The sequence below is a fragment of the Musca vetustissima genome, unplaced genomic scaffold (genome assembly GCF_032173495.1).
Source record: "Musca vetustissima isolate MV318-11 ecotype Yass unplaced genomic scaffold, APGP_CSIRO_Mvet_v1 utg1266, whole genome shotgun sequence".
Lineage (NCBI taxonomy): Eukaryota > Metazoa > Arthropoda > Insecta > Diptera > Muscidae > Musca > Musca vetustissima.
Window position 1 is genome coordinate 254,233 of NW_026882875.1, and position 18,675 is coordinate 272,907.

Below are 18,675 nucleotides of genomic sequence, written 5' to 3' on the forward strand. Positions count from 1 at the left end.
TAAAAGTTAGAGTGCCAACGACTCGCTGGCTGGCTGAGTAGCTGACAGTTGATTGCGAAAGTCGAAAATGCGTCGAAACTATTTTTGACACGAAATCAATGTTGGGCAGCCAATCAAAAACAAGTGCAGCCCATTAAAAAGTTGTTTTGTTTTATTGTTTGGGATTCTTGAAATTTAGAAATCCAACATCAGCTGAAGTCCATAAAATATCCGAAAGGAAGTAAAACATTTGGTATTTGTTAAATTTTTATTTAAATTCCATTTTTTTGCTTGATATTAATTTTATTTTTTTCTTTTCCATTTCAGACACCATTTAAATCGTCCCTACCCTCTACCTACAAATCCTCAACAACATCCTCTTCGGTGAGCTGTAAATGTGATATTTCTGTGTACTTCTAATAGCCCAGTCTTTCTCTCTTACAGTATTCGTCACGTGATGACCTCAGCAGCTCCACAGCACGCTACTCCTCCTCAGCCCTTACATCCCCCAGTTCTTATCGACCTTCTTTTTCGGGAGGAACATATCGCCTAAAGCGTGATACACCATCCATTACATCATCATCTGCCAGCACCTATGTTAGTCGTTATACACCCTCCACAAGTTCGGTCACATCTTCCACAACATTGGCAAGGGCCGACAGCTCTACGTCCGATATGAAATCGGTGAGCCAACTGAAACGTTATGGCTCAACATCCAGTAGTATAGGCAAATATTCACGAGAACCCAGTCCAGCAGCCTTAGAACACACCAATCGTATGCGCTCCAGAGATCCCAGTCCCGGTATACGATCGTTAAGAGGACAATCACGTGATCCAAGTCCAGGCATGGATAGTAAATATAAATATGGTAGTTCGTACCGCATGAATATGCCAAAGGCGGGTACGACGGCCACGACACCAACTTCGTCGGCATATAGTAGTCGTTATGGAGCCACACGTACCCCATCGTCCACATCGTTGGCTGAGAAGACACCTACAGCAAGGACTGCCTCCTCAACTTCGTTGGCAGATAAAAACAAAAGTTATACAAGCAGAACTCCTTCCACAACCTCGTTGGCGGAAAAATCATTATCATATGGCACCGTTAGCACCAGAAGAACACCTTCCTGCACATCTTTGGCAGACAAACCTATTTCATATGGTACAAGGCAACCTGCTGCTGCTGCTTCAACCAGTAGCAGTTATGGCCTTAGTAGCAGAACGCCACCTTCTTCCTCAATTAAACCCGCCCTAGAAGAGAAACCCTTGGCCTCGGAAGGTAGACCTCGGAATGCCTCCAATCAATCCCCCATATCTTATTATCCTAGAGATTATCACACACCGGTTCCACAACAAATTCCAGTTTCAGAAACATCGGAATCCCCAAAAGAATCAACTAACAATGCACCGCCAATTGAGAGCGAATCAAAGGAAACCAAAGAGAAAGAGAAAAATGAAGAGGAGGAAGATGATCAGGAGGATTCTGACACCACTGAAGAATCCGATACCTCAGAAGATGAAGAAATTCTTCCCCAACCACCAAAAGAACAATTCCTAAGCATTACCGTTTGTACGCGCGGCACATCACCCAATCCACCCGGTAGTCAAGTATCAGATCGCTCAACCCACAGCCTAGCCATTACCATCGAGAAAACCATTCTACGTTCATCGTCAAAAAGAAAAATGCTCGAAAAAGAAATGCAATCTGAGGAGTGTACAAAAGTGAGTCGTTTGGCCTATGGCAGTCGACTTTCACCCTATAATTCAGCGGCGGAACGGCGTTCACCATCCAATTTGCGTTATAGCAGTAGTCCAATTTCCAGCACCTCAAAATCGAATTCTCTTTCGGCAAATGACAGTCGGCGGGAGGATTCCACAACCTCAAGCAGTAGTCCTTGTAGAACAACAAAAACCACACCAACAAAAACCATAGCAACAACAACAACAGCCACGACAAAATCCAAACTTTCTCCACCACGAGTGGGAAGACTCAAGTCACGACAATCGTCGGTGGAAAGTCTTAGTCCCAAGAAACCACCCCTCGGACCCAAGGCAGAATCGCCATACAAATCACCCTCTCCCAGCTCGTTAAGCCCAGCTCCCTCGAGATTGCCTAACAAAGATTTCCGCAAGTCTTCATTAAATGTTGGACCAACAGACCGCACCCGGAAATCACGTACACCCAGTACGGGTACTGATTCCGATTTCAATACCATTGATGCTCTCAATGGTGCCTTGCAAGCTATACAACGTTTGGAGAGATCGCCCAGTGCATGTTCCGAAATTAGTATTGCCTCAAATCGTTCAGCAAGGCTACGCACCATTGCCAGTGAAAATAAATTACGTCCACGAGCTCTCAACAAACCACTGGGCAGCCGTACACCACCCTCTCCGCTGAGTCGCCAGAACAGTAATTCCAGTATTAAACCGGCAAAATCTCCCCTGCCCGCATCTCCGTTGGCAATGCGTTCGAATAAAATTCTTGTTACCGCTGCCACATCATCATCCAGTGGTACAGAAAGTTCTGCAGCAGAAGTTAAGAAACCGCACAAGAAAATGGTCAAAAAGAAAGTTGTCAAGGAAGCTCCGCCCGGCAGTAGTAGTACCACCGCCACCACAACAAGCCTTAGCAGCAGCAGCGCCAACAATTCCGACAATCAAAGTTCAGCCGCAACGTCATCACTTAGCAAACGTTCACTGCCACAACCCAAGGCAATGGCTGGCACGCAAACTACAGCTGCCGCAGCTAAGAAAACTGAATCATCACCGCTAAAGAAATCCGCCTCAACCTCATCGCGCACAGACAAAGATCCACTACGACGTTTGAAAAAATTGTCTTCTGTTTCGAATTTTTTCGTTGCCCAACAGAAAAACGCTGAAAATAGCGACGATCAAATATATCTTGAGAGTACCGAAACCTCAGGTGGTGGGGGCAGTGGAGGCGGCACAGCAACCTCTACCGATTTAGATGTGGGTTCAACAAAATCCTCAAAAAAGAGCATTAGTTTATTACGAGCGAACGAAACGAAAACATCGAAATCAACAACACCAGCGACATCAGCGAACGACAATAACACGAGCAGAAGTGCCAGTAATCGTAGCAGTCCCGCAGTTCAATATACTAGAGAAAATTCGGCAAGTGAACAACGTTCTACGCACAATTCAAATTCAAAATCAAAATCGTCCGCGACAAAGTCTTCCGTGACTTCGAAATCGAAAACAAAATCTAAATCTTCCGCTTCTTCTACGTCGATAACTTCGTCCAGTAGTGGTGTTTCCAAAAAACCTAAGTCAGCAACAAAAATGCCTAACGAATTGCAATCGGAATTATACGCGCACACCACCACCCCCGGTACAACCTCCACGGGAGGTACGGATTCGGAAGAGCCCAGTTGGTGGCAAGACACAAGTCAGCAAATCGACACTTCTTCGGCCTTAGACTGTAGTTTCAAAGATGAAATGCGTTTCAAGGTGAGACATGTTGACTCCGGCGAGACAGCCTGGTGGTTCCGTAACGACGATGAGGCAACCTTGGCCGATGATTTGGCCACACTCAATCAGGATGAGGAAGACAACGGCGAGAATGATGAGGCAACCGTGGATATATACAATGAACAGGGTACTAAGGCCCAAGCGGCTGGCTGGTGGGAAACGACAGACGACAATAACGCAAACGAATATCAAAACGACGCAAATATTTCATTTAGCGATTTAGATTACAAAACGAAAACCTATTACAATGACCAGCAGGAAATAACCGATAGTGAAAGTCGACCTTTTCCACGCAGTCGTCTTACACCGGAAACCGACTGGTGGAACGACGAAGATGATGATACAAATGCCAAGGCGGAGGAGTTGCCCAATGTGGAACCATCACCCCCCTCACCACCACAAGCACCTATACAAAATGGTACCATTCAACTGAAAATATGTCGGGTTGAATCCGCTGAGGCTCCGTGGTGGCAACAAGATGATGAAAATAATCAAGCGCCTCAGGAGGAACAGAAACCATCCGTCGAACCAGAAACCTCTACCAGCAGCAGTAGCAGTATGAGTACCGAACCCAAAAAATGGTGGATGACAGGACCATCGAAGAAACTATTTAACATTCCTCGTGTTGAATCCGGAGAGAAGGCCTGGTGGCAAAATGAAAATTCCGACAAAGAAAGTCAACAAAGTAAAAATTCCCAAAGTAAGGAACAAGTGGACGTGGTCGATTCGATGGCACCACAAAATTCCACCATTAAAAAGCTGTTCAATCTACCACGGGTGGAGTCGGGAGAAAAGGCATGGTGGTTGGATGAGAATTCTGAGGACAGAGAAGAGCATAGCAACTCTCAAAATCAAGAGCAACACAATTCTCAAAAATCAGATAACATCACCAGTCATACACCCTCAGCATCACCTCCCCAAAATCCCCATCACAAGAAACTTTTTAATATACCCCGTGTGGAATCTGGCGAAAAAGCCTGGTGGTTAGAAGACAGTCCGGAAAAATCCAAAACCCGCAGTAATTCTAAAGATTCCGAAGGTTTGCGGGAAAATAGAAGTCCCACTAAGCAGGACATGGAACGTCAACGAAGTCCCAATAAAAAATTATTCAACATATCCAGATTGGACTCGGATCAAGAAGAAGAACCTTGGTGGCAACAAGATACCCACGAGAGAGGGAAAACACGTAGCAGATCACGAGAACCTGAACAGGAATTTAGAAATCGTAATAGGCCTGATTCAAGGCAACCGGGTACACCAACGAAAGAACAATCACCAATATGGTCAACCTGTAGAAGAACCAGCCAAAGTCCGGTAAAGCAAATATTCTCACATCCAGAGGTGGGAGCAGCAGGTGAAGTGTTGGAAGAAGATGCCGAAGTGTGTCCACCAGCGGTTGTTCATTACGCCGAAACGCCCCCTAAACGAGTTCTAACCCAACAACAATCTTTGGAGGAACAAAAAGAACGCTGGCTTCAAGAACGCCAGAGACAATATCAACAACAACAGCATCATCAGTCTAACGAAGATATTTACCAACACAGCTCAGCTGGATTGGATGAACATCCCAATTACCCACACTCCTATCAATTAACTACCGATGATGATGACCACCAATCCACATTCTTGCCCCAAAATCGTGTTGACTCACAAACCGAACTGAGTAATTCATTTAATTTCGAATATTCTGAACGACCACCACCTTTGGGTCAATGTGCCAGCCCCGTGCATCACGAAGAAGAGCCGGCCGAACGAAACAATGAACCAACCAGGTATTGCTCATCCCCCTACGACAACATTCCAACAACAATGACAAAAGTTCAACAAACACCGGCAAACAACAACACGGCAGTGGATGCAATGAATCTAATGCCAATTTCAGGTGCATCACCACCACCACCACTGCCCGTTGGCAACAATCAAACGGCCTTCATACCTGAAAATAATAAAATTAATGTCAACGCCGCTGCCTATCAACAAGACCAACCAGCTATGCCTCAAACACCATCATACCATGAACAACCACAACCCTCGGTGTATCAAAGACAAACACCACCTAGCCAACACCGCAACCAAAATGATTTACGTTCAAAGAACGAAAAAGCTTTCATTTCACGCCACCAAAACATTGATGAGCTTTTGAGTGGTGCGTGTCGTGCATTGAGTCCGATATTTTTCGATAACGATGGCGGCTATCAGACAATGCCAACACAACGCAACATGTTTCTGGAGGAGATAAAACCCGACCAAGTTCGCATTCACGATAGCAGAGCACAAGTGTCGCACATTCAACGAATGGAGAGGTAAGCATGTCATTATTGTACACAGACACATGCTTACAGCAGATAAATAGAATTGGTATGGAGAATTATAATAGAAAGACATGTCAAAGACATAGAAACCGTAAAGACTCGACAAATGCATTTTAATAAGCTTGCTATATAGCGCTTAGATTGTTTAACACTAGAAAGACGGGAATTTTGTATATACCTATATTGCCTAAAATCGGTCAAAATGACCTCATTCTGAAAGAATTTTTATTGTGTAAAGAAATGTTTTTAAACAAATTTTTTAATATTGTTTACATTATTTACAATCATACAAAACGTTGTTATTATTTGTTTTCGGTGGTAGGGCTCTCGAGTTTCCCCTTTTGAAAAATAAGAGCACAAACAAAATGTTCGAAAAAGAGGAAGTCTTTACTCTGAAAATGAAATCGACTGGAAATATAAAATTTATTTTTCCCGATTTGTATGTTCGTTTGTGTTTTTAGAGTAGCAAACGGGTTTCGATGTTGTTGTACTGATCTGGTCATATAAGAAATTTACTTTATACAATAATAAAAGTAGTTTGATATATAATATTTCACAAAAGGTCAAAATGACCGCTTTTAGGCAATATAGGTATAGCACATGTGAATACGGGGAATGAAAGAGGGGAGGAAGCAGCTACTATGATTAATATGTGGTACAAAAGTCACCAAATTTTAAAAAGCTGGGTCATAATATACACAATTGTTTTTGTACTTGAAATTTAAAAACGGTCTAAATGACTGCCTTCGGCAATCTAGTGTTAATATAGTTCGCTCTGTTGTTATGATATCGTAACAACAGAGGAAAATCCATCTATTGGAATTTGTCGACGTATCAATTATACTATCTTTATACTTTTATGTCTTTGGACATGATCGACCTTATAGAAATAAGTTTTTTTGTAAATTAGTATTGAATTTCTATAATCAACGAAACAGTATTGAATGATAAAATTCAAATTTTATTTAATATAGGAGTAAGGGAAGACCACAATCACACGGGGTCGACTACTTAATACCCACTTTTGGTATATACACCAAGTGATCAAAAGATCCGTTTCGTAACTTAGAGCTATTTACATATGTTTATCAATTTAAATCAGATAAGTCTAATTTGCGTAAAATCGGTCGACAATATATCTGAGAGCCTAAGTCTGAAGCAAAAAACGTAAGGAAAATAGTGTCGGCGTTCCCGAACAGAGGTATACCCTCAACACCTGTATTCGTGCACCCATGATAAAATTACGAATCATTTCTATTTCAAGGTGTGTAAGGTAAAATTAAAAAAAATATACGAAATTTATTTTGTATATTGAAAACAAAAACGGCACAAAAAATGTGGCATCATGATTCCGAATTAAAAGTTAGATGGCGTTGTTTGCACTAGATTGCTAAAGACGTATTCGTTTGTAATTATCAGGATATGTGAACAACATTTTATTTCTGTGTTTCCACTGTTTATTGTTGAACACGATATGTGTAGAAAATCGAGTGAACATTTAGATGAACAACTAAAAATTTAATAGATCTGCACATTTTTGTGAACTATTTACTGGATATTGCAAAACTAATGAAGAGCAATGTTTCTACAAAAAAAATTGTATCCAGATATAAAAAAGGGTCTAATCAGACATTCCATTATCTTAATATTGGATTAAACATTTTTCAAAATGTTGACACTTTGCGGGGAAGGTACCAGATTTTATACTTGATGTACGTAAGGTATATTACCAAGTACCAAGTTTGGTTGAATTTGGATATTCCAATTGCTCCATATGAGTATTACAAATATTTAAAAATGTTGACCCTTTTTGGGTCCTTTTGGAGTGGACCAATAAGTGGCAACTTCCAACATTCTACAGGTATGGCTAAAAAAAAAGGTTGTGTAAAGTGTAGTTCAAATCGGATAGTCCCTTCGCATGATATTATAAAACCAATTTTCAGCAAATTCAAACAGAAATAGTGAACCGACGGGTTCCATATTCCATCTTGAATTAAGTTTGAAAGAAATATTTCGATGTGCACATTTGACATCAAATCGGACATTCCATTGTTATTGGATTACAAATTTTTCAAAATGTAAACCCTTTGTGGGAGAGGTACCACAAGGAAGAACCGATGGGTCCCATCTTTGAATACAATCTGGATGAAATTGAATATTCCGATTTACAAATTTTCAAAATGTTGACCCTTTGTGGAGGAAGTATGTACTAGAAGGAGTGGACCGACAAGTCCCATCTCCCAACAGACATGATTAAAATAATGGGTTATGCAAAGTTTTGTTTGAATCGGATGCATGATATTATAAAATATATCATGCGAACTGAGTATTTTCAGCTCAATTGAGGTGACCATTTTGTGGGGGAGGCACCTAAAGGATTTAATCGATTTTCCTATCTTCGAACTTCATTTGAGTTTGAAAGAAATATTACGATGTGCAAGGTTTGGATCAAGTAATTGGGTAAAAAAGTACCAAAATAAGGACTTTAACTTCTGGAAGAGTTGTTATTTACGAATATGTCCAAACTCAATATAAAACCAGTAAGGAAAGTTCAAAAGTCGTACCGGCCCGAATATATGATGCACTTCACCACTTTGGGTACATACAAGAGATGCCCATATGTACAAAATCCTTTCGATAGAATAGACATAGCATCTTTGGATGACCATTGAAATGGAATCGGACGAAGTTAACTGCGTGAAGTAGGGGAAACTGGGGCACATTCGGCACTTTTTGTTTAGAGTTCTATATCTCAGTACTTATACAACAGATATAAAAAAAATGGCTAATTATAGTCCCCTGATACTTAATTATAAAAACGCGTACCAAAAACATATAACAAAAAAAATTAGTATCAGTTAAACATTTTTACAGTTTTGTAAAAAAGTCATATTCGCCGAATGTGCCCCTACTTGGGGTACCATCGGCATTTGATGGGGCACATTCGGCACCATAGTCATAACCTGGTAATTATCACCGCTATCAGTCTGGTTGAAATTCAGATCCTCTAAAGGTTCTATTCTTTTTTAATATGCTACACACACCATCAGAAATAGGGATTTTCTATAACATTTTCGTCAATACAAACACGTTTGGTACTTGTTATGTACTTTCGAACTATATTAAAGGAATATTTTTAAAGACAAACTCAAAACCATTGTAAGAAAATAATATAGCACTATCTGTACGTGGCCGAATGTGCCCCAATGTTTATTAGCTAGAGATTTCAAATTTTGCGACAGTTATTTATTTTGATATTCGATACCTATGTATCGAAGCTAGTGATGTACGGTAAGAGCTTCATATCATAACGCGAATGCCAAATGTAGATGTTTGAACTAAATTAAAATAACCCATACATATACCATTCTGAAATTTATGAAAATCTACTCCGTCCTAAGCGGATAAACTTTAGTTTCATTTACATTTTGATGGAATCAGATGCAAATTTATATCGAAGCTATATCTAAACCTGAAACGCCTTCAATCCAATACGCCATGCAATATTTCATGTAAAGCGAATAGACATGGGCTCCTCCATTTGCACCATTTGCATATCTAAATCTGAACCGATTTCACTTGGCATATATCAATCTAGACCTAATTCAGAACTCTGTGCAAAATTTTGTGCCAATCGGCCTAAATTTGACTCCTTGGTGCTCAATTTACATAAAATCGTACGAAACTATATATGGGAGCAAATTTCAAAAGGTTTCGCCATTGGGACAAATAAGTGACTTGTGCCAAATTTCGGATAATAAATGCGACCTGCACTTTGCTTACAATTTAACATGGACAGACGGACATGCATAAATCGACTCAGAAAGTGATTCTGTGCTTATTCACAAAAGGAACCATGGGTCTATCTCGTTTCCTTTTGACTGTTACAAACATATGCACAAAGACATAATACCCTGTACCACACTGAGGTAAAGGGTATAAACAAATGAAATTTTTTGCACAGTGTAATTTGAAACAAAGTATTAAACAATTTTCTTTTTGTTATTTCTACAGCAAAGACGATTGGGAGCAACCAAATACTCCAACAACGGCTTCAAAAACTCCTCCACGATTAGAACAACAAGCGGTAAGTTATTTTAATCTTTTAATGAATAGGACATTTCATTCGATATTGATTTCAATGTCTACGAATATTAACTTTCGATATATTTTTAATTGCACTCTTTGTCATCAATGTGAAATAAAAGAAATATTTCGCATAAAAATATAACTGCGGTTAGCAGTTATTAATTAATTATTAACAACAGTTTTTTTTAAATATTTATTCAATGTTCACATTTGAGATGTTTATCATACATCTATAATTCCTTTGTTATTTGGATACAGTGAAACCGTAATAGTCCCATATCTAAAGATTATTTTGCGAAATGTTAAGGTTTATATTTGCATTGTCCATTTTATAAAGAAAATTAATCCGGAGAATCCACTTTTTATTAACGATATTTCAATTTATTTGAGTACGAATTATCTGAATACCACTGCATATCCTTTTTATAAAATATGAGTGATCATAATCTACTTCGATTCTTTAGAGGATATATTCGAATTCTTAATATATTTTTGTCTGTGAAATAGCTTTTGTGGTTATGACTAACGTGTAGACGAAGAACAATACAGCTATGTTGCAAGTTAAAAAAAAAAACAATCAACAAAAAATAGTTAAGCTGCTGCGTTGGCGTAAAAATGAGTCAACATCGTGGAGCTGAGTTAGTACCAAAAATAACCAAAGTAAATATACCACAGTCAGACGTGGTTATAACAAACAGATTTGTATGTAAAGGAGTTTGTTTTTATTGTGTTATGTGTTTGACACAAAGACCAACTCTATTGAAATTGGTGATAATTGGTTCGAATTTTTCATATATATTTTCATCCGAATGGAGTTCGAAAATCTAAGTTAAAAGGTAGATGGTAGATGCAGATTTCCGAACTATAGTCAAAGTCAAATTTTAGGTATATCTTATATCTATATTTGTTATTTGTGGGTTGCAACAATTAATACAATTACAAATATATATACATACAGTTAAATATTGTATTTATGTTTGTATAATTATTACAATTATGCACATAACACGTACCGCGCTCCAAGAACACATTCATTCACATATCTTCAGGTTTATGTGCAACATGTCAGATTTCGACATTGTCTTATCTTTATCTTCCATCCGGCATTATATCTTTTCAAGTGAATTTTCGTTGTTGTTGTTGTGTCTTTTGGTTTCTTTAAATCCCATGCAGAATTTTAAATAGGAAATTTACTCTCCAAAACTCCAATAATATGTGTCGCCTGCATTCTTGCAAAAATGTTTTTGTAAATCACCAAGAAAAATTATGAAATAATTTTATGCAATTTTTGGGATGTGCAAGAACTTTGAAGAAAAAATCAAATACAAAATGTTACATGTAAAATATTTGAACAAAAAAAAAAATCAAATTGGAATCATCAAAATATGTGCGGTTTTGAAATTATTTATATTATTGACTTTACTGCGAATACATTTTTCCTATCAAAGAACCCAGAATGCCGAATCACAGCCACTTCAGTTGGAAAATGCACATATGACCATTAATTTATGCATGTCCGTCCGTCTGTCCGTCCGTCTGTCCGTCTGTTGATGTTAAATTGTAAACAAAGTAAAGGTCGCATTTATGTTCCGATTTGGATGAAATTTGGCACAGCTGACCTATTTAGCCCAAGGACGAACCCTATTGAAATGGGGAAAAATCGGCGCACATTTAGATATAGCTCCCATATATAGTTTCGGCCGATTTTAGGTAAATGATGCACCAAAGTCCCTGAAAATGATTTGATATGCACGAATTTTGACATAGCGTATTGAATCAAGTCTAGAATGGCGTGTGCTAAGTTTCGTGAAAATCGGTTCAGATTTAGATGTAGTTCTTATATATAGTATCGCCCGATTTTAGGTAAATGTTGTACCAAAATCCCTATATATCTTTCGATTTGCACGAAATTTGGTATAGCATACGGAATTAGTTCTAGAATGATGTGTGTTATGATTCGTGAAAATCGGTTCAGATTTAGATATAGCTCCCATATATAGTTTCGCCCGATTTTAGGTAAATGGTGTACCAAAATCCCTATATATCTTTCGATTTGCACGAAATTTAGTATAGCATACGGAATTAGGTCTAGAATGATGTGTGTTAAGTTTCGTGAAAATCGGTTCAGATTTAGATATAGCTTCCATATATAGTTTCGCCTGATTATAGGTAAATGGTGCACCAAAGGCAATGCAAATCTTTTGATTGGCAAGAATTTTGGCATAGCGTGCTAAATTAAGTCTAGAATGATGTGATGGTTTTAAGTAAATTGTGCACTGAAGATCCATAGCTAGACCGATTGACACAACGTACTGAAGTTAATATAAATTAATCTCTGGCAGGTTTGCTTGAAATCGGTTCAGATATAGATATAACTTAGCTTCCATATAATTTCGACTTATTTATGTTAATTGTACACCAAATAATCAATGGGTGTATGATTGAGATTAAATTTTAAACAGTACAGCGACGTCTTTTCGGATACATATGTATAATATACCCAAAGTGGTGAAGGGTATCATATAGTCGGCCCAGTCCGACTTTACTTATTAATTTCTTTTTCGAGATGAGCTACATGATCGGAGTTACTACATTCTCACCACTATGCGACGCGTTTCGACTTTGGTTAAGCGGCTCATCAGGCATATTGGACAATGTGGCTTACAAATGTCTTTACTTGATAAGTTGTATTTATGTCGACTATTGTTGCGAAATTGCATCTACGAATTAAATTCAACCGTGTCAAGGTTCGGACATTTGGCATGACACCAGAACTTTCTTTTTCAGAGCAGATTTTTCTTGTAGTGACGGACTTTTTTTCATACAGGCTACAACATTTTTCTTCAATGGTATGCAACTGCATATTTTCACCATCCTTGAAAATGGGATGTATATTGATAAAAGAGTGAAGTGATTGACTGATTGACATTCTTCACGATTCATCAACGCCCAAAGGAAACGGCTGAAGCTAGAATTGTAACTTTTAGGTGAGGGTCACTCTCTCGTACTAGAACGACACGGAAAGTGCTAAGAAGTACTAAATTGGAATGAGGATCACTGATGGAGTGTAGGATAAATGTGCTAAAATGTTTTTTTTTTTTTTTTTGTAATTCGACCGTAAGTATCCGAAAAGTACTAAAATGTACAGCATTTGGTACAATTTCATAGCATGTGCACGAATAGAGCTAAACACTTGAAAAAAGAGTCGATAATGGGGAGGTGGTTTTAGAAGTGTGTACCGATGTATACGAAAATAACTATGTGGTACTATATTTAGTACAATTTTAATTTGGCGGTACGGATTGAGTTGGAATCCTAAAAAACCGTCGGAGTGTTGGACATTTTGTACTTAAGCGTAAGAAAAGTACTAAATCGTACTGAATGGTACTAAATTTGGTACATTTTGAATTTTTGGTGAACCCATAGATCTGGAATCCTAAAAGTTGAAGCTATGATCATTGTGGAGGTGTAGGATTGGTTCATGTAGGAAGTTTCGGAAATTAGTACTAATGTGTGTTATGAATTATGGGTGAACTATAGAGTTGGAAATCTGAAATTTTGAGTTCGGGGTGTAGGATTGGGGAATGTAGATTGGATGTTTTTGAAATGCGTACTAATGTTATCTAAATAGTACTAAATTTGGTACAATTTGAATTTTATGTAAACCGATAGAGCTGGAATCCTGAAATTTGGAGTACGGTCATTATTGGGGTGTAGGATTGGGCTATGTAGGAATTTTTGGAAATTCTAATGTGCACTAAATTTGATACAGTTAAGATTTTGGGTGAACCAATTGAGCTGGAATCCTAGGATCATTGTTGGGGTGTAGAATTGGGCTATGTAGGAAGTTTTAGAAATTTGTACTAATATGTACTAAATGGTATCAATTTTGGATTTGAGTAAACCGATAGAGAATCTTGAAATTCCTACTAATGAGTTCATAATGGTACTAAATTTGGTACAATTATTTCAGCCACCTGTCTGGAATCCTAAAATTGAGATATATAATTTCTACTTTATATAAATGTGTACTAAATGATACTGATGAGCCGAAGTGAGAGAGCTGGAATCTTGAAATTTGAGGTGTTAGGATGTAGGAATTTTTGGAAATTCGTACTAATGTGCACTATATTTGGTACAATTTGGATTTTGGGTGAACCTTGAGCTGGAATCCTGAAATTTGGAACAAAGATCGTTGTTGTAGTGTAGGATTGGGGTATATAGGGGTATGTAGGAAATTCGTACTAATGCGTACTAAATGGTATCTAGTTTGGATTTGGTTGAACCGATAGAGCTGGAATCTTGAAATTCGTACTAATGTGTTCAAAGGGGTACTATATTTGTTACAATTATATTTGGGGTGATGCGATCAGTCTGGAATCTAGAAATTGGGGAATATAATTTCTATTTAATTTATATAAATGTGAACTAAATGGTACTAACTTTGGTAAAATTGTGATTTTGTGAATCGAATCATGTACATACTTTGAAATTAGTTTAGGAAATAAGTACCACAAGAGTACGAAAGGTAATAAATGGTACAAAAATTAGTATTGAGATAGATTTTTGTTGCGGTCGGAATAGGCGTGTAATGTATTTAGACATGTTAAAATAATTCTCACATTCGCCAACGAAGCTGGTGCTAAATCATTATAACACCAACTCCTATGGCCTTTGTTATTGGGGATCGTCTTTGTATAGCCTTCAAACAAATGTACTGTCCCATTATCGGAATTGTGAAGTTTTTAGTCACATTTTTTAAAAAACAAGTGGCAATAACTTGGCATTATGGGTTGTTGGTTTTTTGACATAGCCCCAATATAATGGTTTCGTCCGAGTGCTGAAGAGCCAAATACGAATATTTCAATATAAGCTTGTAATTTCGTGTTCACAGAGGATATAAAACTTCCTGACAACAATGTACTTAAAATAGTCCTCATATAAAGGTCCCATTTTAAATATCCGTCTTATAGTGAAGGTTATAAAATAGCGGTTCTGCTCAACATAAAGATGTGTTTGTAATATTTTATTCTAAATATTCTACATCATCACAAATGCTATTACCTTACAGCATGTGTTAATTTGTTTTTATATAAAATAAATAATCACATTAAACTCTCACCACATAAACCAACAATCATTTTCTAAGAAAATGACTACCAGTTTCGTAAGTTCTATTCCCGAAGGGTATGACTGACTATTTCCTGAGTTTTTTTTTTTTTTGTGACAAATGCACAAGAATAAATAACAGTTCCCCGTCATAGCTACGTACTTCTTCTCAAAAAGGTTGACCGACACTTATCTCTCGATATTTACATTTGTCAACAAAAATTTATAGACCATTCCCACTAAAACTGAATTAATAATTTATTGTTGATGTTGTTGCTGCTGCTATTTAATTTGTTTGACGATGAAATAATTATGACGTCAGAGAACTGAATGAACAATACGACCATCCACAGATAATGCCGTTATCAAAATTCTAGTTTCGTTCCGTTGCTGGTCGGGGAGGCATGAGTAACATAGTTATGTTTTCCGTTCCGTTTCCCAGACTGCATGTTGCCAACGTAATGACCTTGCCGACCTTGTTGTTGTTGTTGTTGGCTTTTCTTGTTGTTGTTTGCTATATGCGATAATAAATTTGTGAATAACCACACCGGCGTAATTCAATTCGAAGAAAGGTAACAAGAAAACACAAAACATTTCCTATAAAAAAATCAAGCATTTTTTTTCGTTTGCAAAGAACACCAATGAGAGACACTTTGCACAGCACAAACAAATTAAATAGACACTCATACACACACACGTTTAAATACCTCTATAAATATTTGTAATTTTGCGGCCTTAAACAAATTTTGTTGTTTTTTGAGCATAAATTAAATATTTATTTTGAACACAATTTGGATTTGATTAAATACAGTCCGTATTGGTTGGATGATGGTAGCGGGGGGACTTGAATGTGTTTGTCACAGCCATGGTCGGTCGACTCCATTAAAAGTGAATGCGTTTTTAAATTTTATTTTTGAAGTAATTGCAAATAATTGTCGTATAACATCAGCCATTAACAAATAAATAAATAAAAGACGAAAACAAAAACATTGACAAGAGTTTATTGCCATTGACAATGTCGTGTTTTGGGCAGATGATTTTTTATTAACACATGGAAATTTATCAGAGATAATAATATTAAAAATCCCACTTGCATTTAGTGAGTATGGGCAAGGACTCGTGGGGCGTACATAAAACGTATACAAAGGGCCAAATTTTGAGGAATTACTATATTTATTTTTACAAAATTTTCATTACAAAGTTTTACATTTTTTGGATACAGAACCAGCCAGAAGCAGTGCAAAGTTGCCAATGCAGAAAAGTCACAGTTTGGTGCGGTGGCATAATTGGGCCATAATTGCCTTCTAATATGCAGCTAATCGTAACGAAGCTGTGAATGGTGGGAACTAATATACGAAATACTGCAAAGATTTGATTTTTTGGATAGTTAATAGTATGATATCCCATGTATCTTTTATAGCTTTCAACCTTGCCGACATAGATTTTACCATGTTTTCCGTGTAAGGTATCTGAATTTTTCTCCATTTTACTTGTAAAGCATTTTTCAGACTTGATATGTCTGAGATGGATTTTAATATTATTCTCAAAAATACTCCATAAGTTCTATAAAGGTTTCAAATCCGGGGACTGAGGAGGTGTTTAAATAACTTTTGGACAATTATAAATCATCCATTCTCCAATGATCTGGGATTTGTGTTTGGGGATATTATCTTCATAAAATTTAAATGTTGTCCCTAATCCCAACTTTTCAGCACTACATTTCAAATGTTTAAATATTAATATTAGGTTGTAGGAATTATAGGACTTTATTTAACATGCACCAATTTGAGCCAAATATGCACCGATTTGTTGCCATTTTAAAGATAACTTCATAGTGCATTCAATGAGAGTTCTGCTCTCTATTTACAAAAAACTCTAGTTGTCAATTTTCACAATCCTGCCTAGATACTAACTTTTTATCATTAAAGAAATTTTACAATGGAAGTAAAAGATGATAATCGCTTAATGGATGCGTTAAAACTTTCCAACCAAGCTCCCGAAGTTTCTGGCGAGTCACGGTAGATATGTATGGCCTAGCGTAATCCTGGTGGAACACGACACATCTCCAGTTGGACAGTTTTAAGCTCCAGGGCGATGTTACGACTGCTGACATGCCGGTCAACTTCGATCATTTCTCCGATTTTATCGAAATTTTCGACGATCAAAAATTCCAGAACGGAATCTACGAAATGAAAATTGCATATAATTGGCTGTTACAGCATCGGAACCATAAACACCATTCACAATTTTAGCCGCTTGGCTTGCATGATCGTCTTTGTCAAAGAAAAACTGTAAAATATACTGAATTTTCTCTTTGTTCACTTCCATTTTTAACACCTTGTAACTCACAACTGAATACATCAAACAAAAAACAGCAAAATCATTTTTTTTTACTGCGAAATGTCACCCTTCCATCGAGCATAAATCTGAAATTGTTTGATCGACACTTTACGAGAAATCTATCAGTACAGCCATCTGCAGAAAACATAAAAACGAGATATCTTTCTCCGGCAGATCTCTTACAGTCCCATACCATTTACTGTCGACGTTGTGCACTTAAGGTCCACGACTTCATTCACCCTACGCTATACCTTACTTAATCCATGCCACCCAAACAAGTTAAATTTCTTTCATCCGAAAAGAACACACATTTTCAAAATGCAAAATTCTTTTTTGTGTTCCTGATTAAATTTTCCGCTTTTTGGGGCTTATGCTTAGGCAATATTCTTTTCCAGATATTTCTCTGCGATTTCATTTAAATATTTTTCCCCGCTTGTTTTCGGCTTGCTGAAAACTCGATTATCATTTTTGTGCCTCAATATCGAGTAATATTGAGTATTTCGGCTATTTCCGTTCAGATTTTCCTAGTTCAGCATGGTGAGGAACTAATTTTCTCTCGGCAATCGTTGTGTGGTCTCATGGTCTCATTCTCACGATGGATATCAGAACTCCCAAGCCTCCCTTGAAATGTAAAAAATCTGATACAATATTTAACTTCCACGAGAAGATTGACTGAGTTGCAAATAACCCCGGTGGATAATTTTTACTGTGAGGCAAAAATTGACTTTGTGCAACAGATTTTTTTTAATTTAATTTATATAAATATTGACTATTTTAAGTAATTTCTTAGTTAGGATGTTCATATTCACATATAAAACAAGTACAAAAGTGTCAGTCGGTGTTGCCGACGGAGGTCTTCGGAATTATACACAGGTTTTATTAGTCGTTTTATACAAGGTATATGTTTAATTAAACATTCCATTCGCCAAATATTTGATTTATAAATATTGAACATTTTGACCCTCCTTGGTGGAGGTACCAGAAACAGTGGACCAATGGGTGCCACCTTCAAACTTACTCTATGTTTGGTAAAGATAATAGGACCCTCCGTGGGGAGGTACCGGAAAGAGTGGACCAATGGGTCCCATCTTCAAGCTTGATCTATGCTTGGTAAAGATAATAGCTTGTACAAAGTTTCGTTAAAATCGCATAGTCTGTTTGCATGTTATTATAAAATTAATTTCTATCACAATTTTGACCATTTTGTGGGGGAGGTACTAGAAGGAGTAGACCAATGGGTATCATCTTCAAACTTGATCTAGATTTGGTAAAGATAATAGGTTGTGCAAAGTCTGGGTCAAATCGGACATTCCATTAGCCTGATATTAGATTTATAAGTATTTCAAGTTTTGAC

General features: G+C 37.3%; 1 protein-coding gene across 1 annotated transcript in view; it reads left to right on the forward strand.

Annotated features, from left to right (window-relative positions):
• Positions 1-417: 417 nt before the first annotated feature.
• LOC133329554 (serine-rich adhesin for platelets-like) overlaps positions 418-18,675 on the forward strand; it is a gene marked incomplete at its 5' end in the record, with an annotated part of 31,392 nt that continues 13,134 nt past the window's right edge. Inside the window, 6 exons of the mRNA XM_061538030.1 lie at positions 418-1,827; positions 1,909-3,250; positions 3,350-3,811; positions 3,866-5,198; positions 5,244-5,774; positions 9,798-9,870. Coding sequence (XP_061394014.1) covers positions 418-1,827; positions 1,909-3,250; positions 3,350-3,811; positions 3,866-5,198; positions 5,244-5,774; positions 9,798-9,870 — 5,151 coding nt within the window. The remainder of the gene's footprint in view (positions 1,828-1,908; positions 3,251-3,349; positions 3,812-3,865; positions 5,199-5,243; positions 5,775-9,797; positions 9,871-18,675) is intronic.